At 40.6% G+C, this 21,894-nt stretch overlaps 1 protein-coding gene across 2 annotated transcripts in view; it reads right to left on the reverse strand.

Moving 5' to 3' along the window:
- The window catches only part of JAKMIP2 (janus kinase and microtubule interacting protein 2), a 62,689-nt gene that overhangs the window by 9,495 nt on the left and 31,300 nt on the right, over positions 1–21,894 (reverse strand). For both annotated transcript variants that reach the window (XM_037398457.1, XM_037398458.1), the window contains exons 4-20: positions 20,208–20,417; positions 19,218–19,316; positions 17,156–17,302; positions 15,268–15,408; positions 14,321–14,377; positions 12,353–12,472; positions 11,818–11,949; positions 10,739–10,822; positions 10,481–10,543; positions 8,832–8,930; positions 6,115–6,213; positions 5,725–5,778; positions 4,809–4,874; positions 3,932–4,000; positions 2,802–2,879; positions 1,721–1,924; positions 89–154 (exon numbers count right to left, since the gene is read on the reverse strand). In XM_037398457.1, the coding sequence (XP_037254354.1) occupies positions 89–154; positions 1,721–1,924; positions 2,802–2,879; positions 3,932–4,000; positions 4,809–4,874; positions 5,725–5,778; positions 6,115–6,213; positions 8,832–8,930; positions 10,481–10,543; positions 10,739–10,822; positions 11,818–11,949; positions 12,353–12,472; positions 14,321–14,377; positions 15,268–15,408; positions 17,156–17,302; positions 19,218–19,316; positions 20,208–20,417 (1,788 nt within the window). The remainder of the gene's footprint in view (positions 1–88; positions 155–1,720; positions 1,925–2,801; positions 2,880–3,931; positions 4,001–4,808; positions 4,875–5,724; positions 5,779–6,114; positions 6,214–8,831; positions 8,931–10,480; positions 10,544–10,738; positions 10,823–11,817; positions 11,950–12,352; positions 12,473–14,320; positions 14,378–15,267; positions 15,409–17,155; positions 17,303–19,217; positions 19,317–20,207; positions 20,418–21,894) is intronic.

The following is a 21,894-nucleotide window of genomic DNA, read 5'->3' on the forward strand; positions in this document are numbered from 1 at the left end:
AAACAAAAAGGTTTTGTAGTTCAAGAGAACTAGGTCATTACTTTCAAAAAAGTTGATCAGCATGCTTCAGAAGCATAACAGAACCAACCTTTTCCTCCAGATCCTTAATTTGTCTCTTTTGGATGTCAGTTTTATCTTCTAAATCTCGAATCCTCTGAAAATCAGAAAAGAAAGCATCTAGACTAAATTCTCAGTAAATCTGCTCTGCTGAACAAGTTAGTTAATGTTCCAAGTGCCAAAAGCCTAGAAATTAACAAGTCCGTTTCTTTGGCAGGGATAATCTTGTGTAGTACTGCAACTCCATCCACTAACCCTGCCTAACCACAACTTTACTGTGTGCACAACTGTTCAAAATATGCTACTGCATATATATGTGTCAAATGCTGGAAATCAATATCAATAGTGGAACTGCTTCATATTACCTATTTTATCTTAATTCTGTGTTAAATAGATGGAAAGCATAAGGTCACGTTTATACTCTTTAGAATTATATCATGATTCGTTAAAATTTCTCAGTTTGATGTGTTGGAAGAGGATAAAAGTGTTATTAGATCTGAAATTATTAATGTATACATTTATACATTCATTCTGTGGTAAGTGGGATATATGTAACTTATAGACAAGGTGTATTTTTTTAGTAGAGCTAGGAACTTCTAGAAAAAAACCCACCATGTAACATGAGTTAAACTTTTGGCCCCTTGGGCCAAAACAGAACAGGTAACAGATCTGCTAAGTATGAAAATGATGTCTTGAATCTCAGTATCTATTCAGTCAGGGCCTAAGACAGCTGGACAGCAAAGAGCAGAGATCCAAAGAGGCAAACCTGGAGACACCCAGAGAGCAGATGGCACTCCTGTGACCAGCTTTCTAATTGTCCGGAAGTGAGATGACTAGCTGATGAAACTCTTCCCTTCCTTGCCTTTCAGCCTTTCCCAACCCATCTGCAACTGAGGCTGGCTAAGTTGTTCAGAGAAGCCAGAACTGCTGTGGCAGTATTAATCAGGGCAGCAGTCATGGCTGAAATCAAGAAGCTCCTCACTCTGCGAAGGCCTGGTAAGAAGTAAGGGTGGACCCAGTCCTGAGACTCCGACTCAGGATCTGGCAGCACTGTGAAAACGAAGTCCTGTGAACCAGAAACCCTAACCACTGGGTGTATGTTCTCTCTTACTCTCATAAACATTTCAGTAAGTTTTGTTTCATTGTGCAACTGTCACGTTAATCAGCATGCTGTGACTGCTGTTTTGCTCTGGAATGTCACAGCTTGCAAAGTAGCAAACACTGGTCTTTGAAGGTGAAATGTAGGACTGTATCTCAGCAGTGAAACATAAAAACCGCCCACTTTGCAGGGGACAGAGCAGCAGTGTCTGGAAAAACAGATAGCTCCTCCTGTGTAACACAAGCCAGAAGCATTCATACAGTTCCTCTTGTGCCCAGTCCAGTAACCAGGGATGATCATTCTTATTACAAAGCCAGATTCACGTGGACAGAATTCTGCATGAAAACTTTGGTTTGGAATTTTAAAACTCAAAATACACCAAAACAATCCTCCACAAGCTAATATCACATGTGTTTGTGTACACAGTAAAGACATAAAATATGAAACAAAAAACTAGATGCCAGGTGCTCTCATGACCTGGAGCTTGTCTAAATTTGATCTCAGCTGATGTTCCCATACAGCAAAGCTGAGTAGATATACATGTGTGTGGTTCCTTTTTCTTACCTGATGAGCCTGCTGGAGTAGCTCCATCCTCTCCTGAAGAATCTGGCAATCATATTCTCTGCTTTTCCTCAGCATCTGACGTCTTAGTTTTTCTACTGCTGTTCTCAGCTCTTCCTGCTGTTTTTCAGTGAGTAGCTCCCCAAACTTTATCACCGTTTCTTGCTGCAAAGCATTGTACAAGGTGGCTTCAAGTTCCTGGATCCTCTGGTTGATGCAATACCAAAAGCCAGTTAGAGATGAAACATTGTTTAAAACACAGTGGGAACTGGGGGTTGGTGGCAGATTCAGGCGCCTGCATGAGAGGTGGTCCCTGTGCTCAAGTGCGCAAAAATGTGAAAAACAGAACTCACAAAATAGTTCAGCATTTTGACAAAAGGACACGAACTTTTATTTTTAAAATATTTTAATATTAATTTTCACGGAAATCCCTCACACTTTTTTTAAGCAGTTACAGAGATGATTAGGAGCTGGATAAATTTTCATACCTATTTTATAAGTGTAAAGATGAGTATTTCACCAATTCTAACATATTGACCCATTGTACTAAAAAACAAAAGAGGAAAAGTTGAAGGTCACTGTCAGGCTACTTTACTCTTAAACCTGCTAATCAACGAGCATCCTCATTAACTTGACAAACCAATCATGATGAACTTGCACAGCCAGTTATCAGACCTATGTATCAGAATTTGATATAGCAGTGTTTAGAGCAGGAACTCTTGCTTTTTGTGGCATACTGTCTTCTTGCTATAACATATGCAAAACAGCCAAGATTCCAGATCAGAGTTCCAGTTGGTTGCACTGACTCTAGTTCCACAAGGTGACATTAACGAGTAGGATCTGCCTTTAACTGACAAAAGAGTTTCACACTTCAGGAGACCTGCCTTTTTGTGACATGAAAAAACTAGGTGTCATGTTGAAGCTGTGCAGATTGCATGGTAGTGCATTAAAGGAATGGGGAAAAACCAAATAAATCTAGAAAGATACTACAGAAAAGCAAGAACCTCTCTTCCTGATCCGACAGGAGCCTGTGTCCTGTCACAGTGCTGGCCAATATGTGCTGTAGAACCTCCTTTGTACATACCATGTATGCTTGGTCAAGAGCTTGCTTCCTGTAGTCCAATTCTTCCTCCAAATAACCTTTTATTTTGCAAAATTGCTCCTACAATGAAGGGTCATTTGGACAGAAAAATGAATTAGTTACTCAAAGTATTTCACCAAGTTTTATTAAAGCAACTACAGATATCTGACTCAGGAGTAAAAGTCTTCAACTGACACTCTGCAGAGTTAATATCTGACTCAGCTAGAAAAGGCGGAAGGGAAAATAGCTGCGGATTGCTTTTTATGATAATACATCTGATCTACATGGAAATAAATCTATCATCTCGTTGCTGACTTCAGTGATATCGCCTAGCATTTCAGTAGTGTAATTCAGGGGTTTGTGTGTGATTTTTCTAAAGACACCTCCTCTGGTGTCATGGACAACTCCTTTTATGCTTTCTATTTTAGAAGTGTGGAAGTGCAATAAACAGGAACTAAATGGGCATATTCACATTATTTGGGCAAAGCTGCTGTGCTTTAACTTCTCAGCCTACCTTAAGCTGAACTGACCTAAGCATGGACATATTATAGGAACAGAACGTAAACCACTATAGCTACCCAACTCTTCTAGTTATGCTTGTTCATCTTGTAGGTTACTTCCATTGACTAGCATAAGAATAGGGTAAGGTACTAACTTTACTGGTGCTACAGGAAATTCAGTTCACCTGTGAATGTTCTGCCCTTCTGGATGATATTGGCTTAAAATGTAATGAAAGAAAACAGTGTGATAGTTCATTAGTTTCCCACGTACTGGTACTGAATAAAATGTGATACAACAGCTGATGTTTAGACTGTGAATCTTACAAGGCAAAAAGCGCAGTCATTTGCATCGCTGAAAATCACTGAGCAATGTTTGAGCCCTCTGTACTTATTAATACAGTCATCCTCATGGAAAAAGAAAGTTTTCAAATCTTCAGTATTTCTGTTTCTATGTTAGTCTGCTGTTGCATGTGAACCAAACAAGTAACAATTTTTTAGATCCACCAATAATCAGAGAAAGCCTACATACTTGTTTTGCCAAAAGGCTTTTTCAGTTATCTTTCGGCACACCAAGTAAATGTGACACAGTCAGTGTCTTGCCCCTAAAATGTGTATTAAGGAAAGTTCACTTACCATATCACTTTCCAGTTCCATCATCTTCTGATGCAGAGCAGCTTCAGCTCCCTCAATCTGCTGGATCCACTGGAAGGAAGACAATGAGAGCTGTGACCTGCTGTGTTTTCTAGGCACATGGGCAGTGGCAAGTGGGAGCTCTACAGCATATTGTTAATCTATTTTTAGTAACCTACTTCTGGGCCCATGTTGATTAGGTAGTGCTTCACAGAGAAGCAGTAAGAGGATCACCATTACTGGATCATGGGAAGATGGAAAAGCATACTTTCTTGGATAGACAGGGAACCTATTTCATCCCATGGATAAGGGCCCATGATGGGGCTCTAGCATCTCAAAAACAGCTTAGCTGTGTAGATGGCAATTTACTTTGCAGAGGAGAAATTGCTAAGTAGAATCCTTGGAAGCTGTCATGTTGACAAAATTGTGTGCTGCATTTGAGCCACAGAAAGCAATTTTAATCTGCCCTAATTTTCTTTTTAATTTTCAAAATAAGAAACTTTGACACATTATTTCAGCGGGAATTATGCATACATATTCCTTCAGAAGTTTTGAAAATCTCAGGACCAGAAATCCCACACTCCAGCTAATTATGGTTTAAATGTCTGATGGTTTCTCATTCCATTTACAATAACAAGTTTCATTTGACATTATTTCTGTATTTGCAGTTGTTTTGAGTTCACAGCTTAAGCCAGCTGAGTCTGATATTTTTGCTGCTTTAGCAAGGTGTTTGGGACTGTGCTGGCAGTTGGCTTTACCTGGAGAATCGCTTCCTACACTAGAAAAGTTTGACAATATTGACAACAATAACAGAGCAGAAAATATCCAGTCTTAGATGAGGCCTTAGATAACACACGAGAAAAGCAAGCACACAATTTACCTTCTCTGCCAAGGACAATACAGTGGAAGCCTGAATTATGGCCACTTGTTCTTCATTTCTTAAATTCTGTGAAGAGAGAGAGGGAAGAAGAAAATTGGCAGCACCTTCCTGCATGAATAAAGATAATTCCGGCTACAGACTAGGTCTACAGTTTTCAGGGGATCCCTGTAGTACCAAGTATCCTATTCCCATCAAAACAGCCTGTTAACATATTAAAAAGAACACTGCTTTTGCCTTCCTCCATGATATGGACTATATGTTTTCATCCCATTGCATCTTATGAGAAACAAACTAAAATTAGACCCATGTATCTGTTTTCATGCTAGTTTTACAAAGCTGACTTTCCATTAAAGTTTTTGTAAAAATAATGCTGATTTACACCAGCATGTGAAGAGATAATCACGATCCTTCGTTTTTATTTCTTATACATTTTCTTAAAGCACATCTAACATTGGCCAGATACAGGATGATCTCTTTTACATGACTAAAGTAGGCAGCAATGCCCACTTCGAAAGCCACAGGGAATTTGACAATTCTTGCCTATTAATGAAACTGTTTGCAGAGGAATCCAAGTCCTGATGAAGAGCAGTTGGCTCAGACTGCCAAGTTAATTCATGTGCTTTCCTGAATGACTGGAGTGCAGTCAGGCCCAGTTCCAAATATGAGTGACCTTTGGACACTCTTCCCAGTCTGCTAAACCAGACATTAAGGCTGCTACTTCATTACTAGTTCTCTGACTATTGAAATCTCACAAATCCTTAACTTAGAGAAACAAATACTCCTTAAATTAATTGTTCTGATATTACATAATTTAACAAGTATCTTAGAAAACAGTCATGATATAATTATAGATTTCACTTACTCTACTGTACAAAATGCAGCTTCTAAAGGGAAAACACCTCCCACTTTAACTTACCCCATTATCACCTAGGATGTCTAACTGCTTTATGAGGTCTGGGATGCTGACATCCTGCAAAGACAGAATAAGGTAAAGGCATGGCATGCACATTTTATTACAGCTGCAATATTCATCCCTTCTATGAACCACGTTGAAATCAACCATATTGTTTTATCCCATGGAAATGCACCACACACTGATTTCAGTTGCCTTTGAGCCAGGTTTTATCATTACGTTGAAAATTATGAGTCCAATTCAATTGTGTCAGTCATCACACACCCTTACATTAGACTGAGTTTAAGTGCTTAAAGTTTAGTGTAGTTATTAGCAGAGATGAATGTAATGGGTTATAAGGGCAGCACCATCCACTCCTGTAGTTAGAAGTGCTGCCTTATAAAACTGACCTACCTTAACTCCTTCCTTCATGCAGTAGATCTGTAGAGCACTCACACCATCTGAGAATGGGTGAATCTGGAGATTAAATGGTGGGGAGCGTCTCTCTCTTTCCTGGAAGTAAATTGAAAAGATGCCAGAGAACATATTAGAATGAAGGAGATGCACACAGAACTCATTAAATGCCATAGCTACTGTTTATATCATTCTTCACAAATCCAAGCTCTTCATTTTACAAGTCAAAGAAACAAACATTTAGTCTTAGTCTGAAAAACAGTGTGCCAAGTGGGATAGGATCCTGAACCCAAGCTAACTATTTTACAGGAGACTATTTATTTGATCAGTTATTTTCCTTTGCAAATTGTCTGTGAAAAGGCTAAGAGACTCAAGTGCTTTGCTTAATGAAGTGCTGAACAACTACTTCTTGTAAATACACCCTTTAGAAACAGGTATTTGACTTAAGACTGCTAGGATACTCAGATTACACATTTGCTCATCCTGGTATGCTGCATGTTCTGATATCTGTGAAAGGTAGCAAGTTCAAAAAGGTTGATCAACTTAGCTATTTATACACCTTCATTGCATAAAATCTACAAATATTTGTCCAGTTTTAAAGTACCAAAGACAAAAATAAGAATGTGAAGATGTTATTTCCCTTTCAGGTATTCAGGCAAGCACAGAAGTGAAAATCAAATTTCACTTTCAAATATATTTTTTGTTTATGAACATGTAACTCACTTGATCAGTCCAGTTCCATGTCATATGAAAACACAGCTGTCACATAAAACTGTAGGAAAGTTCTATAAATATGGGACACATCTGTCCCAGCACTGACTCAGGAGAGCCAGGAAAGGCTCTGTGTTACCTACAAGCTCTGAATGACAAGTATATAAGGCCTTGGACAGCAACTGAAAAGAACAACTGAGAAATAAACCAGCTTATACTGGAAAAAAGACCAGGTGGAAGCAGGCACGCCTAAGAATCTATAACTAGGGGCCGTCTGGGAAGAGGGACACTGAGGTTCAACCCAGTCCTCTGGCTGCCTGCAGGGGCTTCTGGAGCTCCTCCATCACCCTACAGTGTCACCTGAGGGACCTTTCTTACCTAACACAGCTCACAAGAGAGCTCCTCAAGAGGGAACATGTCCAGTGCCTGCAAAAGTGACAGTGCTTGCAAGCGGGCAGACAAGCTGTCTCTATTCACTGTGCAAGGGCCTACAGCCTCCAGATGCAAATTAAGACAACTCCAGACCAAGCACTATATGCAACACAGGTGGGTGCTGTTGGCTTTTCACACATGCCAGCACTGTCAAGCATGATGATAAAAGGCTGCAGGAGCAAGACCACATTCACCTATATAAAATGTCTCTTACCCCTACCACAGTGGCAGGAAACTAAGGCACAGAGAGATTACATCTAAAAGGGCCTCAGCAATCAATAGTACAGAAGCTGTTGCAAACCACTGTGCAGGGAGCCTGTGCTCCTTGGGCACCTTGGCTCTGTAGCCCAGCTGTCCTCAGGTGCTCACAGCAGGGCAGAAGCCCCCAGCACAGCACAGCCCACAGCTGCAGCCCCAGGGAGCCCCAGCCATCCCCCAGCAGGGCTGGAGTGCCTGCGGGCTCTCAGAGACCTGGCTTCAGCTCCCTCCACCACACGAGCCGACGTGCACAGTCCTCTTCTGCAACAAGGAGAGCTCTAACCACCCAGTACAGATTGGTTTGAGTAAGACAGCTCCCATCTCCTCTCACAGCCCAGTGCCCACAGAGAAAAGAATTCAAGATTCACTGGCTCAGAGAGGACGAGGTACAACAACCCTTTTACCCCCATGGGTACGGTACTAGAATACAACAGCCCTGGGTCCAATACTTTCTTACAAATGCTTATGCAATTTCATCGATCATTGCTGATTCAAACTTCAAAGAGTTCCAGTCCTTCAAGCACAGGGCTAGAGAGGTGCACTTCTCACAGCAGCACTCTCAATGAAATTTGAACTCTTGTCTCATCACCCTTGCTGAAAGAGGGGAAAAGAACAAAGCCATTGTACATCAGCATTAAGGTTTTCTCAGGGGGAAACAGGGCTTTGAAGACCCTGAAGAGGGAACTGTACCTGCATCTCTGACTTCTTAGAGGAACACTCTACTCTTCAGCTATTAGAGATAAAAGCACGCTCAACATTTCTTTCTCCTCCAAGACCTGTTCAGGTTCATAAAAAAACCAAACAAAACAACAACAAAAAAACCTGGATGCCTATTCTCAGGAGGGATCTTAGCTGTGAACCAGGATGCAGCCCTGAGCAAGGTACATGAGGATGGGGTTTAAGCCTTGCTTATTCAGTTAATTTAAATGTAATTAATTTCTGTCCATTTTAGTAGACTCCAGGCCAGCAATAAGAACAAAGCATGTTCACAACAGACTGCTCCAAAGTACTGGAAAAACCATATCCACAGGTGGGGTAACCAAGAGCCGTACTGACACTAGTCAGTTAAGCTCATTTATGCACACTGGGCACCTAACCCAGAGAGAGGTGAACCAGTCAGGTATGGAACTTAGTATTTCCAGGACTTTGGAGCTGACATACTTCAGCTCACAATCAAAAATTCTGGGCCTTATTAACAAATAACTCTGTTCTATCACTACAATGTTTGCGTAAACATTTGATTAAAGTTGGTGTCCAGTACAAGTGCACTAGTTTAATTTGCTACCAGCTCTACTGTAACTGAGCTCATCCATCACCTCCAGCTCAAGGTTGCGGAACTCCAGCAGCTCATTCTGGTCTCGGGCATCCTGTAGCTCCTGTTGTAGACGGTTGTTTTCTGCTTCCAGTTTCTCTATCTAATAGAAATACGTAAATTCAGGATCTGTGTGACTGTTACAAGAAACACTGAATATCTGGTGAGTAACAGTTGAGGTAGCATAGGCAGAGCGAAATCCAAACTCTAGAGATGGTTCACTACTTGCTGTTTTACCTCAGTGAGTCTTTGGTTTACAGGTGAACTTCTTGTCAAAATCCTAAACTCATAAAATGCTTAGGCTGGAAGTTTTCCTAAAAAAATCCAATACTAGGGGAGATCAGCAGGGAAGTTAACTCTACAGAGGTGTCAGGTTTGCCAACAGATTAGTCTGCACTAACTATTAAACACACTATTCTTACGGAAAAACACTGGAATAGATTGTCTGGGGAGGGATGCGGAGACATCATTGTTGGAACAGTTTGGATAAATGCCTGTCAGGAATGACACAGAAACAGCTGCCCCTGCCTTGGAGAAGAGCTTGGGCTAGGTCAGAGATTCCCAGTACACGAAGCACAGATGCCAATGGAGGGAGAGCTGTCTTTGTGGAGAGTTACCTGAGCAGCCATTCCACCCATGCAAGCACCTGTGTGAACTGCATGTCAAGCATCTCCACATGAGTAGTTCTGTCAGTTAGCAGGTAAGATTTAAATACCACCACAGCTGTCCCTAGCTTGCTTGTTGTGGACAACCCCACCACTAGCTCTTCAGCCTGCTCTCTTCTGCAAGTCTCTAGCCGGTGCCAGGACATGTATTTTGCAGTCAGGTTGTCCAAGGAGGGCCCAGACAAGGACAGCTAAGGAGCATGGTAAGCCTGAGGTCAAATGAGCCCCCATGGGTCAGTCTGTCTGGATGGGGAAGGATGGCACAGGACTGGAGACTTGTTAGGGGCATTTACGGAAGGAGAGAAACACAGACTAAGAAACCTCATCTGGGGAGGTGAAAGACAGCAGGAGACATGGTGCTGGTAGTTATCACCTCTTGCTGATGGCAGTCATATGTATGACCAGTGCTGTTACTGTTGGCAATACACAAGCAATGTTGAAGTCCTTCATATCCTTATATTCCATGATTAAAAATACATACATAAAAATATATATACACACACAAACAGGTGATATTCCTAAATGCATCAAGGGACTGAACAGTGCAAGTTCTGCTGGACCTAGGGATGACTTTAAGCCCTTAACAGAACAGGGACTAGGAGTGTGAAAGGGTTAGAGGGTGACTGCATTTCTACTGCTATTTCATTTCAAGAAGCTAAGCTCAGACACCTTGCCAGTGCAGCAGCAGCAGCAGCAGACCCTTCAGTGCAATTCTACTGGAACACAAAGGTCTGCGCCAGAACGACGAGCAGAGCTTCCAGCTCTACTGGAGCTTATCAGCCAAGCTGCTGCACCAGCAACTGCCAGCAACAACAGTGCCTAATCAGAGCTGGAGAGGGCTTGTCTTTCCGTATGTTATCCTGTCTGTATTAATCTGTGCTGTTCTATCCTTATACTATCCCTATAAGCACCAGACTGCATGTCCAAAAAGTACATTGCAGAATCCAGATTACCCTTCAGAGTGACCATGCAAAACTTGGGAACTTACCTTGTCTAAAAGCTCTTGGTTCCTCTTAATGAATAGCTGTTTGTCTTCCACCCAGTGTGAGTCCTGTTGGATGAACAAGTACTATTACAGAATAATCAAACTCTGTGAGATTGGGCGCATTTATTGAAAATTGGAGCCTGTTTACTGAACAGTGACATTACATCTCATGGAAGTCCATATTGAAATTGTGCTAGGTATTCTGCAAACAGAGCAGATAAGAACCAAAACAGAAAAGGAAAATACACAAAAAGTGCTTACCTGCCCTTTCTGTGCCAAAGTTTTCTCCAGATCTTCTATTTTGGCTTTATATCTCTGGACTTCAGCTTGGAGCTGCTCCTGAGCCTGTTGAAGTCAGGCACAGCATGAAATAGTAAAAAAAGCAGCAATGTGACCAGTATTAAAAGAAAATCAAACACAGCAGAGTCTGGGTTTATGCTGTTGCTTCCAATGAGTGAGTAACCTTTATGAAGACTCTGGCTCAGCGATGTTTTGTGCCACTCCTCAGATTGGCATACAGATGACCCAAGGGAACAGAGAGGTAACAGATCAGTCCCCTCTCCCCACTCAAGCCTATTATTACCATGTATTGCATTAGAGTAGCAAAACACAAGCTCAGGTATTCAGGGTGACAGGCTTTGCTCAAAGATCCTTGTAAGGGGCAGTCTCTGAATTGAAAAAAAAGTCCTTAGTAGATGAGAGTGCCAGAAGCTAGCAGAAAGAAGCAAGTAAAACTGCCTGGGGGGCTCTTCAAGAGCCAACTCAACAAGCTGTGATCTCACAGCTGACACTGTTTTAAGCAGGAATTTGGGCTGGAGACCATTTGAGGTCCCTTCCAGCCTGAACAATTCTACAATTTAATCAGAGGGACAACATTTTTAGCCTTGGAAGATTTACTGTAGTCTGCACCACACTTAAATTTGAATGTAATTTGCATTTCTCTGTTTGACACATCCAGGTGAACATTCCTGAAGCTGGCACATATGTGTGCCTTTGTGAAAACCCACAGGCCTCTATTTTCCTTTAAACCCTAAACTCTCACACCTGGACAAAAGATGAGAAACCCCATGTGATTCTGCACTGAATTGCAGAATTGCCTGCTTTGGCATTCCTGCTCAGCTGTAGTTCTCAGGTTCAGGCAGAGGACAGCCCCTTGTAAACTGAGTGATCGCATCCATTCTTAATTGTCACTCTCTTTAAATGTACCCAGCAAATGAGTGAAGCAGACATCTCTCAGTTGTATGGATGCTGTATGTAACTCCATTACCTTGTACGTCACTTTGAGGGGTTTGTACGTCTTGATAGCAATGAAATGCTTTCACCCTCAAACAAATACTAACCTTGGCTTCTCTTTCAGCATCTATGATGCCTCCTGTCTGCTCCTGCAGCAGTGCATATGCTCTCTGCAGGGCCTGGTACTCCTTTGTCAGCTGTCGAAACCGCAGCTCTGATTCTTCCGCTGCTAAACCGCACTGCCAAAGCAAAGAATGTAAGTGTGATTTGTTAAGCACAACAGTTGGTTTACAGGTCTTGATTTGGTGAGCTTGCTGTGATATGAAGTAACAAGAATGTGGAATTTATACAGCGTTTATAGATCTTGTAGGTTAAAGAAATGTGATGTTTATTTTCTTGAAGGGGGAAAGGAAAAAAATAATCTCAGATTGCGATGACGTCATAGCTGTAGACTCTATAGATTATGTTTTGAAGGAACCTCTCAGCGTTTCAGTAACCAAAATTGAGGCCAAACTTAATGAAGAACTTACCACTCAATATGCACTACAAAAACCTAACTTTTTTTAAGAGTCTGGCCACTTGTTTTGGAACTCAAAGTCTCTTGAAAACCTGTCCATGCCTATGGAAACAGTCAGATCTTACCTCATCCAGATCATCATCTGGAGTTGCTGGTGTTCTGTCTGTTCTGTATGAGGCCACAGAGGATGTTTCAGAGTCCATGGAATCATCATCGTACCCAAAAACTGTATCTACCACATGTCTCTAAAGAAGGGAAAACATGATTTCTGAATCTCCTTGGTAACAGGTAGCATGAGTTTCTGATGCGGGGGAAAGGTTCGTTCAAAATCACACTGCTAGTTACTTAAAAAAGGCAATATGAAAAAAGAGCAACGGGCTACCCCTGCAATTACTATCTCCAAACAAATCCAAAAGGAACTATGTTGAAGATTAGGTCTTGTGCTGGTGACGAATGAGTGTGCCAAGTAATTCTGAGCAGAGGATCTGGCTCAGTCTAAAACTTGGAAAGCATAATGGCAGCAGCAACACGCTGAAGTCTCTGCCATTGCAGGAAGGCAGGAGCATTGTCTGTTAACCCCAAAGCTGTTCAGAAGACATCTACCAACATGCAGACTGGTGGCAAACCATATGGTGTGTAACACCAGAAAGAGCTGGAAATGTGTGCAGACTAGTGAACCCTCCTCCTTCTCTCACAAACACCACTGGTATTTTTAATATCACAGTGCTTTTCTCACCGATATTGCTGTTGGAGTAAGTGAGTGAAAGCTATGCTAATACAAAACCAGCGTGAAGGAACTTTTCTCTCACACATCTTTCCAGTACTATAGTAACTGCCACGTTGTAAGAGATTGCTCGTGCTACACATTTTGGTTGTATGTCTGACACCTCACTATCTCCCATCTCAGTAATGGAATTAAATCAAATTAAAACTGTGAGTCATGTTCTATGAAGGTACAGAAGCTTGACCCTGCAGGCTTGGTTTCAGGGTACAGATCTGGGCATTTAAATACTTAGCTTATGAATAATTCTACAAACTGATTGACAAGCATTTCAGATGCACTTCTGCTTTGCAACACTTTTCACTTTTGCTGACAGGTTACAACCTTCTAAACATGGAATTTAAATCACACAAAAAACATGTACCAAAGATGCCAATAACCTTTTGCATATATTATCTTTTTCTGTTCATTATTTTTTTCAAGTGAAGACAATAGCCATGTTCTCCCATATTATAATCTCTGGCTTTGAAATAAAGTTGACTGATAAAAATACTTTTTAGTCCTTGTCTCCTTACGTCTGCTGTACATTGTTTCAAAACCCATACAGAACAATGTGATGACACATCTAGGATTTACTGGTCTGAAATTCTCTGTGTGTAGGATAGCACTGCATTACTTTCACAGAACATGGCTGACATACTAAAGGATGTCCTCGGAGGACAAAGAACAACCAAGCTCTGTTTTCTACACAGTATTTCCACTTTCTGGATCTGAGACGTGGCTGTTGCAAAATCATTCTTCACACTTAGATGATAAAGGATCTACTTGAACCACTACTGACTACTTGGCTCTAAAATTGTAAATTATACCAGCTTCTGACTTGACCCAATTCCAAGTAATAAAACAGGTAACCAAAGGCCTGTGGATCTGAGCAGGACAGAATAACACTCAATTTCTCAGGGAGAAACCTCCGCTTCAAGAATAAAAATGCACAAGAACTTTGTTTTAGCCCATATGTGCTGTGAAAAATAGACAGCAAAAGATAGATGGGAAGATCTCTGGAAATGTAAATACATCTCAGCATAATAGACCTTGAGAACAATATTTATAGAAACCAGATGGAAGGAAAATTGTTACTATTTCAAGGGGAAAAAAAGTACCATTTTTCTGAAAATAAAATAGCTATGCACCCTTAACTGAATTTCCAAGTGGACTTAAAAAGCTCTCCCAAAGTAACTAAGGTGTTTATAAACCTGATCACTAAAGCAGACTGTTATAATCACAAAGCTCTCTTTAATCAGATTGGTAAAAGTATGCTTTCCTCAGAGCCTACTAGCTCTGTATATAAGCTGAAAACAATTTTTCCTCTTACCTTAATTGGCTTTGAGCTCCTTTTATGTTTTCTGCGACGAATGAGTTTCTCTCTGTCCTAGAAAATAAGATTTAAAAGTTACTCTCTCCTCTTTTGTTTGCAGCTGTAAAAGGACAAATCTACAGAGGAAATAAAACACTTGGCTTCTATCAAGTCTCCATTCATACATTCAAATAGGAATCTGATTCCAGGTGGAACAGAGGATTCATATCCAAATCTGTACATGTGTTGGCCGAAAACTACTTGAAGAAGGGAAGATGGGATATCTGAAAAAAAAAACCCCACCACCCTCTCGTTTGACAAGACACTGATGGATTTCCTGTTAAAATCACTGGGAGGCCTGTTGCAGGCTTGGGCTTTGTGTAAGAGGCTGTCTACCTTCCCTGCAGAAGGGATGCTGCTTCTGTCTCAAAGTCATCAAATGTTGGTAGTGATGATCTCACCAGTCCTAGCAATGATGTCTTAGAAGAGGGAAAAGCCTGTTTTGGAGTCTCTCTCCTTCCTCTCGACATCATAATGCAAAGTCAGGTGAAAAAGAAATTGTCAGTATTAAGTGACAGAAGAACTACTCAATCACCCTCTAGCAGCTCACACTTCTCCAGCACATGATATCGTACTGTGTGCCTGCCTCTTGTTAAGGAAACTTTTTAATGGTAGCTTAGTTATACCCTGCCTTGTGAACATGTAGCTATCTTCCCAAGCTCCACTGTTCTTAGTCTGTGTTCATTTCTAGAGCTCAATTCACACACAAGAGTTATGCTTTTGAGTTGTAGGGGCTGATGCCCCACTAGAAATTCAGTTAAACTGCACCCATGCATACCTACATCTAAAAATTTGCAGGTGTTAAAAATAAGATATTAACCCTCACACCTCTAGTTAGAAGACATACTATCAGTGGTAAACTGTGCACAGGAATCCTCCCTAGTTTCCCAGTGCTCTGGACATACCCTTGTTAACTCATCAATTATGTTCTGTTGTTCTATGACTTGAAGCTTTAAGAATTCAGTTTCTTGTTCCTCATTAGCCTGATCCAGGTCATTGAGAGATCTTAATTTCTTTAGAGGAGGATGTGATGTCATTTTTTCTCTCTGTGGCAAGAAGAAGAAAGAAATAAAGTAAGATCCACCAATCAGAAGACAAAAAGACCACCTTTCAGTCAAAAATCAGGCATTATCTTTCATTTAAGTTGTACAGCCCTTTAAATATACTTCAGCTACGCCATTTTTATAATTTTATTAATACTTGTCAGCACTTCTTAACAATAAAGCAGCACAGAAAGGCTGAGTTCTTCAACCAGAACAACAAAGCTTTATCTATTTACTTATTGCGTGGCATACAACCTCTACAGCAGCACTTAAAGGTCATATACCATAGCTCTTCCTTTGCCATGCATCAAGATGCCTCAACACATGGCAAATACAGTAGAACTCCCTATCTTTCCAGTGGGTATGCAAATAGTATCTACACCCATGACCCCATGCCCTTACTGATACCCATCGTATCACCACATACAGTGAGGAAATGGACATGCTTTAATCATGTGAAATACATGCATCCAGTCAGAACAGGAGAAAAGGCAAAAGATGTGGTACCAGATCTATTTTAACTGGAAGTCCACATCCCGCCTGCTCCTGAGCATATGTGGGAGAAAAGACGACTACAGCCCGTAAGAATCACTCTAGCCACCCACATCTTGCTAACTTACATAATCTGGGCATTTACAGAGTAAAGAGCAGATGTCAGGGACCTAAGATGTGCTATGCCTGCATATATTCACCAGTGGTGCGGCTCACTGATGCCTAATGCATGCAGATCCAAAGTCCCTTCTCTTTGCTGTGGGAGAGCCCAGGGGGCTGTGATCTGTACTACCACAGCTGTGGAAGAAGAATTCTGACCCGTGACACCCACAGTAAGTTTATTGGTCTTCTGGGCATGGGTGAATTGCAGAGTCTTAAAGTGGATTAACCTTGTAACACTAAAGCCTTTTTTCTTTAAGACAAAAAAGTGAATCTGACCATCTCATCCTCACTGGCAGGAAAGCTGCGTTCATTGCAGAACAGTCAGCCTGCTCAAGATGAGAACAGTGGCTACTGCAATCCAGAGACAAGGCATGCAAACACACTTAGCACAGGAAGTCATCTCAGCCTGCCAGCTTACATCAGAACTTCCGCCTCCTTTTTCTATTAATGCCAAAGCAACAACAGCGCCTGCATAGGGACTGCATTCTGACTGATACTCAGGACAATTCCATTTGAAGGATACACTGGCATAACTGCTTTGACCCTGCTTCATGAAAGTGATAACCCTAGCCAAACTTGTAACACCATCACTCTCCCTGTCCCATATCCATCTACCATGCATATGCTTTATGGAAAGATTGTACATGCTCAGTGCCAGAACAGAATGTTACTTTGCCATCATCAGCTCTAAAAAGAACAGGTACATTCAAAGACAAACACCATGCTGGCTGAAAACATCACTCTTAAGCTTCCTTTTTGAGTTCCAGATGCAAAACAGCACGGTGGGATATGACTGAATGATTTGACTTTTTTTTCCTTTTTCTTTTTTAAAAATTTGAAACTCAATATTCTAATTTTTGAGGATTGTTAATTATGCATTCACTTAAATATATTGCACACGTATGCATAATACACAATGCTACACTATGCAAGTCCAGTATATACAGACTTAAGCACGGTTATATCTTATCAATAGTATTACACACTATATACAACACGTTTTCTCTATGTATATATATGCATACACTATGCAGATGTGGCCACCGTAACAGACATAGATCATACAGTGATCCTCATTTTGCTCTTAAGTACCAACCATTTCTATATTTTCTTTAGTGACTGCTTTCAGTTTATCTTCCATGCGCTGCAAAGACTGCATAAGTTCATCATTTCTCTTCGTGAGGCACTTGTTCTTTTCCAGAAGAGGTTTACACTGTTTCTCAGCTTCTCGGACACGCTTCAACTGGGTTGATAATAACAATTAATGATTGTAAATTATCCAAATAAAAGGTATATTTTCCTCCCTCCTTTCTTAAAAGTACTTTCGTTAGTTCCCTGTTGGACTACTGTCCGAGTAAAATGCCAAAGTGATCTAATGGAACTGATGCTTACAGCTTCCATAACTAGTTTTACCTGTAAATCTCAAAGCACAATTCTGCATATCTGTTTCCAAAAGACGGCTTTATCTATAGGAAAATTCAGACATACAGATAAAGCAACCTTTTTTTTTTTTTTTTGGCAGTTTACCTGCAAGAAACTCACTGATTTTCTCATTGAAAGACAGATTTGCAAAGGTACCTACTCAGTCTGGATCACAGCAATACCAACATAGTTTTAAGTGTGGTTCTTAATGCCCCCCAGTGAAATACTTGTGCACATGCACAAGCACAATGAACTTTGGTTTAAATAAACAAATTACATAACATTTAAACAACAGATCCCATAAGATAGGAAGGTATCTTAGGGCATGCTTGGAAGTTCCAGTATTGGTACAACTAGAGTTTTAACCAAGATCTCTTCCTCTGAAAAATTAGTTCCAAGCAGTAATACTGAGCGTTTTATTGATGTTTCTTTTTCTAAGAGCGCCCAAGGAAGATGGCATGTGGCTGTGGAAAGACATCATCTTTGTGTCCAGATCATCTATCAAAGGCACTGTCCCAGTTCTCTATTACTGTTTGTCACTGGGAGGTTGCAGTTCTGCTGAGGAAAAGACCAAGAGTTTTCTGTAGCTATCAAGCACAGTTAACCACATCTGCTTACATCATCGTAGCATCTCACATTAAACTAACCCAATGATTTTGTCTGAAGCAGGTAAGCAAGTACTGGGAGACCCCTCCTGCTAACAGAAAAAGGGGGAGCAGCTAGGAAGCAGTTACATCTTTGACCAGCACAGCTGTGGGCAAAACAGCCATCTGTTCTACCCTAAGAATGAAGTTATCTGTTGCTAGTCTGAATGTTTCTTAAAGTGTATGGTATTTCCAGCAGTACTCCTGGTCACATTTAACAAAATGTGTTCACTGTAGTCACATTGTGCTAGATACAGCTCAGAAGCCTTTTAAAATTATTTTTTTTCCTTGTGAAAAAATAGGCTGAATATTTAATGAAAAGCAACAGGTAATCAAGCTGACTCAGACTCCAAGCTATTCAGTATCACAGAAATTTGGGGATTGAGAGCTTTTCATAACTGAAAAGAGACACATGAATATATGTCTAATTTGCAATCTTGATATGACATTATTTTGCAAATATTACATTAAGAACATTGAGGAGACTGAAGCCAGCTAAAGTGATACGAAAGGAGTGCATTAGGACTCCTAGCTCAGGATAAAAAAAGTAAATTAAAAAAAAAGTAATCAAGAGCTGAATTTCAGCACCGTCATCTTTAATCACAGATGTAGAAACATGGACAAGTTAAAAAGCCAGGGTGCTGACTCCAACACACAGGTACCACCACCTAGGAGTAAATCAGATGAAGGGATCAATTCACCATTGCCCATCCTCCCTTGATCCAATACTTAACTGTTCTCAACCCGGTCAAATACTGGACTACAGACATTATTTAATTTACAAGATAAGTCTCACCATACACTGTTGTATGCTCAAAAGGTCAAGGAGGGAACATAAGTGTTCATAATACAAACCTACAAGCCTCTCTCCTCAACTTTCATTATGATTTTATACCACATAACTTCAGTGAAATTACTGTTTAGTTCTAGGATTAAGAAAAAAAAAAAAAAATCACCCTCAGCCTCCTGAGTGACTAGACTGAGAGATGGAAAAGGCATATTCATCACTGGCTATCATCCTTGGATCCTCCCCTCTTTGCCTTTCCCTGTGGCTACCGACCTCCTCTGTCTGATAGTGCAAAGCTCACACACCAGTTCGTTTCGTTCATCAACAAGCAACGTGTTCCTGTCTTCCAGCTTCCGGATTGTGGCATTCAGCTCTGCTATCCTCTTCTGGTTTCTGCGCAAGTCCTGTTCATTGGCAACAACATAATACAGTTACTGATTTTTTTTCAAAATGCATGCTTGGGAAAAAGAATCCTCAAAAACCACACACCGGTCAACTTAAGCTGTCATCAAGAAATTACATTTATGGATTTTTACAGCATTGAACATGCTGGCAAAAATACACATATTTTTGGAAGAATGTATCTGGTTTGGTGGATAATTTAATTGAAAATTTTTACCTCCTTAAAAAAATAAAGAGAAAATAACCAAACAGATATCAATAATTTTTTTTTATGATGGGGAAGAAAAAGCAAAAAGCTAAAAATTCTAATTTTTATTGCCTTTTCCTATACATCTGCTGAGCTGCTATGTCAGGTGAAAAAGTAAGGACATTCCTTTCAGTATCAATTGCATTTACTTTTTTATTCCTCATTTGTATATGTGTATATACATGTATATATACACATCTGTGGTGTAAACATATATTCAGTCACAGAACCAGTGAGTTGCATGCTTTGTGAATGACAGCAAGGGCTGTATATGTGGAGAATAAGACAGAGAAAGAGGAGGACCTCCTAAAAGTCTCCTGGATGCCACCCCCACCCCTTCTCCCTGCCCATCTTCCCAATTCTATCTGTTTTTGAGCATGTATGCTAACGAGGTAGTTATGATCATGGAACAATTCTTTCAAATGGGCACTAATTATTTAAGATGTTTTATATCTGTAAAAAGAGCAACTGAGGGAACAGCCTTACAAAGCTTTGTTGTCCCACTAGCATTCTCTCTGAAGAATCTATAGACACAACAACTCTGTAGTGACTAAGAGTGGGAATGTTTTCCCAGGGCCTGAAAAAATCTGAGCACAAGAAACACAGCCATGTTTCTGTTTTGCAGGGGCCAGTAAAACCTGCGTACAGGGCTGCTGCAGTGCTCTGAACCATCTCCGGCCCTTCCTGGGATCTCTCTCTTGGGACTGCTCATGTTACACTCTGCCTCCTTCACCAAGAAGAGCTGTTCATCCAGAGCTTCCTTCTGCAGCTGCAGCTTCTGCACATAGCCTGTCTGTGTCTCCAGCTCTTTCTCCAAGGAGAAGATGATCCTGTCTTTAGCCTTGATCTCATCCATCTGAATAAGAGAAACACCGGAACGATATTACTGGGTAAAGGCAACAGCATTCTTCAATCTAGCAGTATATAATTTACTTAATAGCAGTGTTCACCACTTAAATCTGCTATATCATACTGCATCAGGCTTGTAAAACAATACACTTTGAGGTTTCAGCCATAACCGTACATTGGCACAGCAGCAGATTCACCAGCCTCACACAGAGTAAAGCCCAGGAACTGAGCATGATACGACGTGTTAACAAAAAGTTGGACGAAGAGTTCAGGCTTTCACTTGGATTTTGGTCAGTTATTTATACTAGTAAAAAATAAGTACAGACTGACAAACTCAAAAAAGTTTAGACTAGCTCCTGCTCATGTAAACAGAGCTACAATAGCTGAGGCAGTAGAAGTTATGGTCCCATTCTCACAAACAAAAGACCTGTGCAGACCCAGTATTTCTTAAATCTGATTGTCATGTTATTAATCTTCTGCTGAGTGCAAACTCAAGGCTATCCATTTTATTGTTACTTCATTTCTGCCTAATAGCCCAGGGCTATCCAATACAAAAAGTAAGTCTAATTTCACCTCATAGCAACTTTTTAGAACAATGGCTTATAGGAAAATTTGAGATTAAAACTTTAGAATAAGATTAGCCCATGCAAGCCTTGCAACCATAAAAATTGATACAAAACCACTAACATCATTGAGCTCAAGAAAATTTGGTGAACCAGAACTTGCGCATGCTCGAGCGAAATAAAGCTGCTGTTGTCTGGAAATTGCATGAATTGCTCCCTGAAAACAAAAATGCTATCTATGCTAAATTTTGCCTGAAGCTGCCAAAGATACTTTCTGGTCTTGCAGCTTTCTAGGCTTGCTGAAATCCTACCCAAAGTATTTTTCAATGACCAGGGCTAAATTCTGATGTCCATTAACTAGATGTCACTCTGAGGTAATCTCCTCCACTCTGATAGCAATACAATGGAGGTGGAAAATATTTGTCTAAGTCAGATAAAAGTAATTCTGGACTTGTTCAAGGCTCTTATGCAAGTAAATAGCCTTCAAAAAGCTTTTCATCAGCTGCTAAAGACAAAATCACACAATACATAGGTGGAACCTGAGTTGATCTTAATGTTACTAAATGGCTCAGTTTTATCCTGAATTTCACTATAGTTTCTTTTTATATTAAAACTCTAAAAATGGATCCTCAATTTCAGATGAGAAAAAAAAGTTACTTGTCCTCATGGTTAGAAGGGTCAAAATTCAGAATACAGATATGAAAAATCCCCCACTATTAGTCTGTACTACATTACTGAGCATTTTGGCAACATACGAACATACCTCCAGTACATGGACTTTGAATTGGGGGTGAGGGGGGAATCAAGGCAGGGGGGAGAATATCTTTCTGGACAGTTTAAATTACCATTTCTTTTACTTAACTGTCAAATCTTGAATCCCAGTTTTCAAGCCAAACTGTCCACCACTGCATGCAGGTCCAG

The sequence above is a fragment of the Falco rusticolus genome, chromosome 8 (assembly GCF_015220075.1).
Source record: "Falco rusticolus isolate bFalRus1 chromosome 8, bFalRus1.pri, whole genome shotgun sequence".
Lineage (NCBI taxonomy): Eukaryota > Metazoa > Chordata > Aves > Falconiformes > Falconidae > Falco > Falco rusticolus.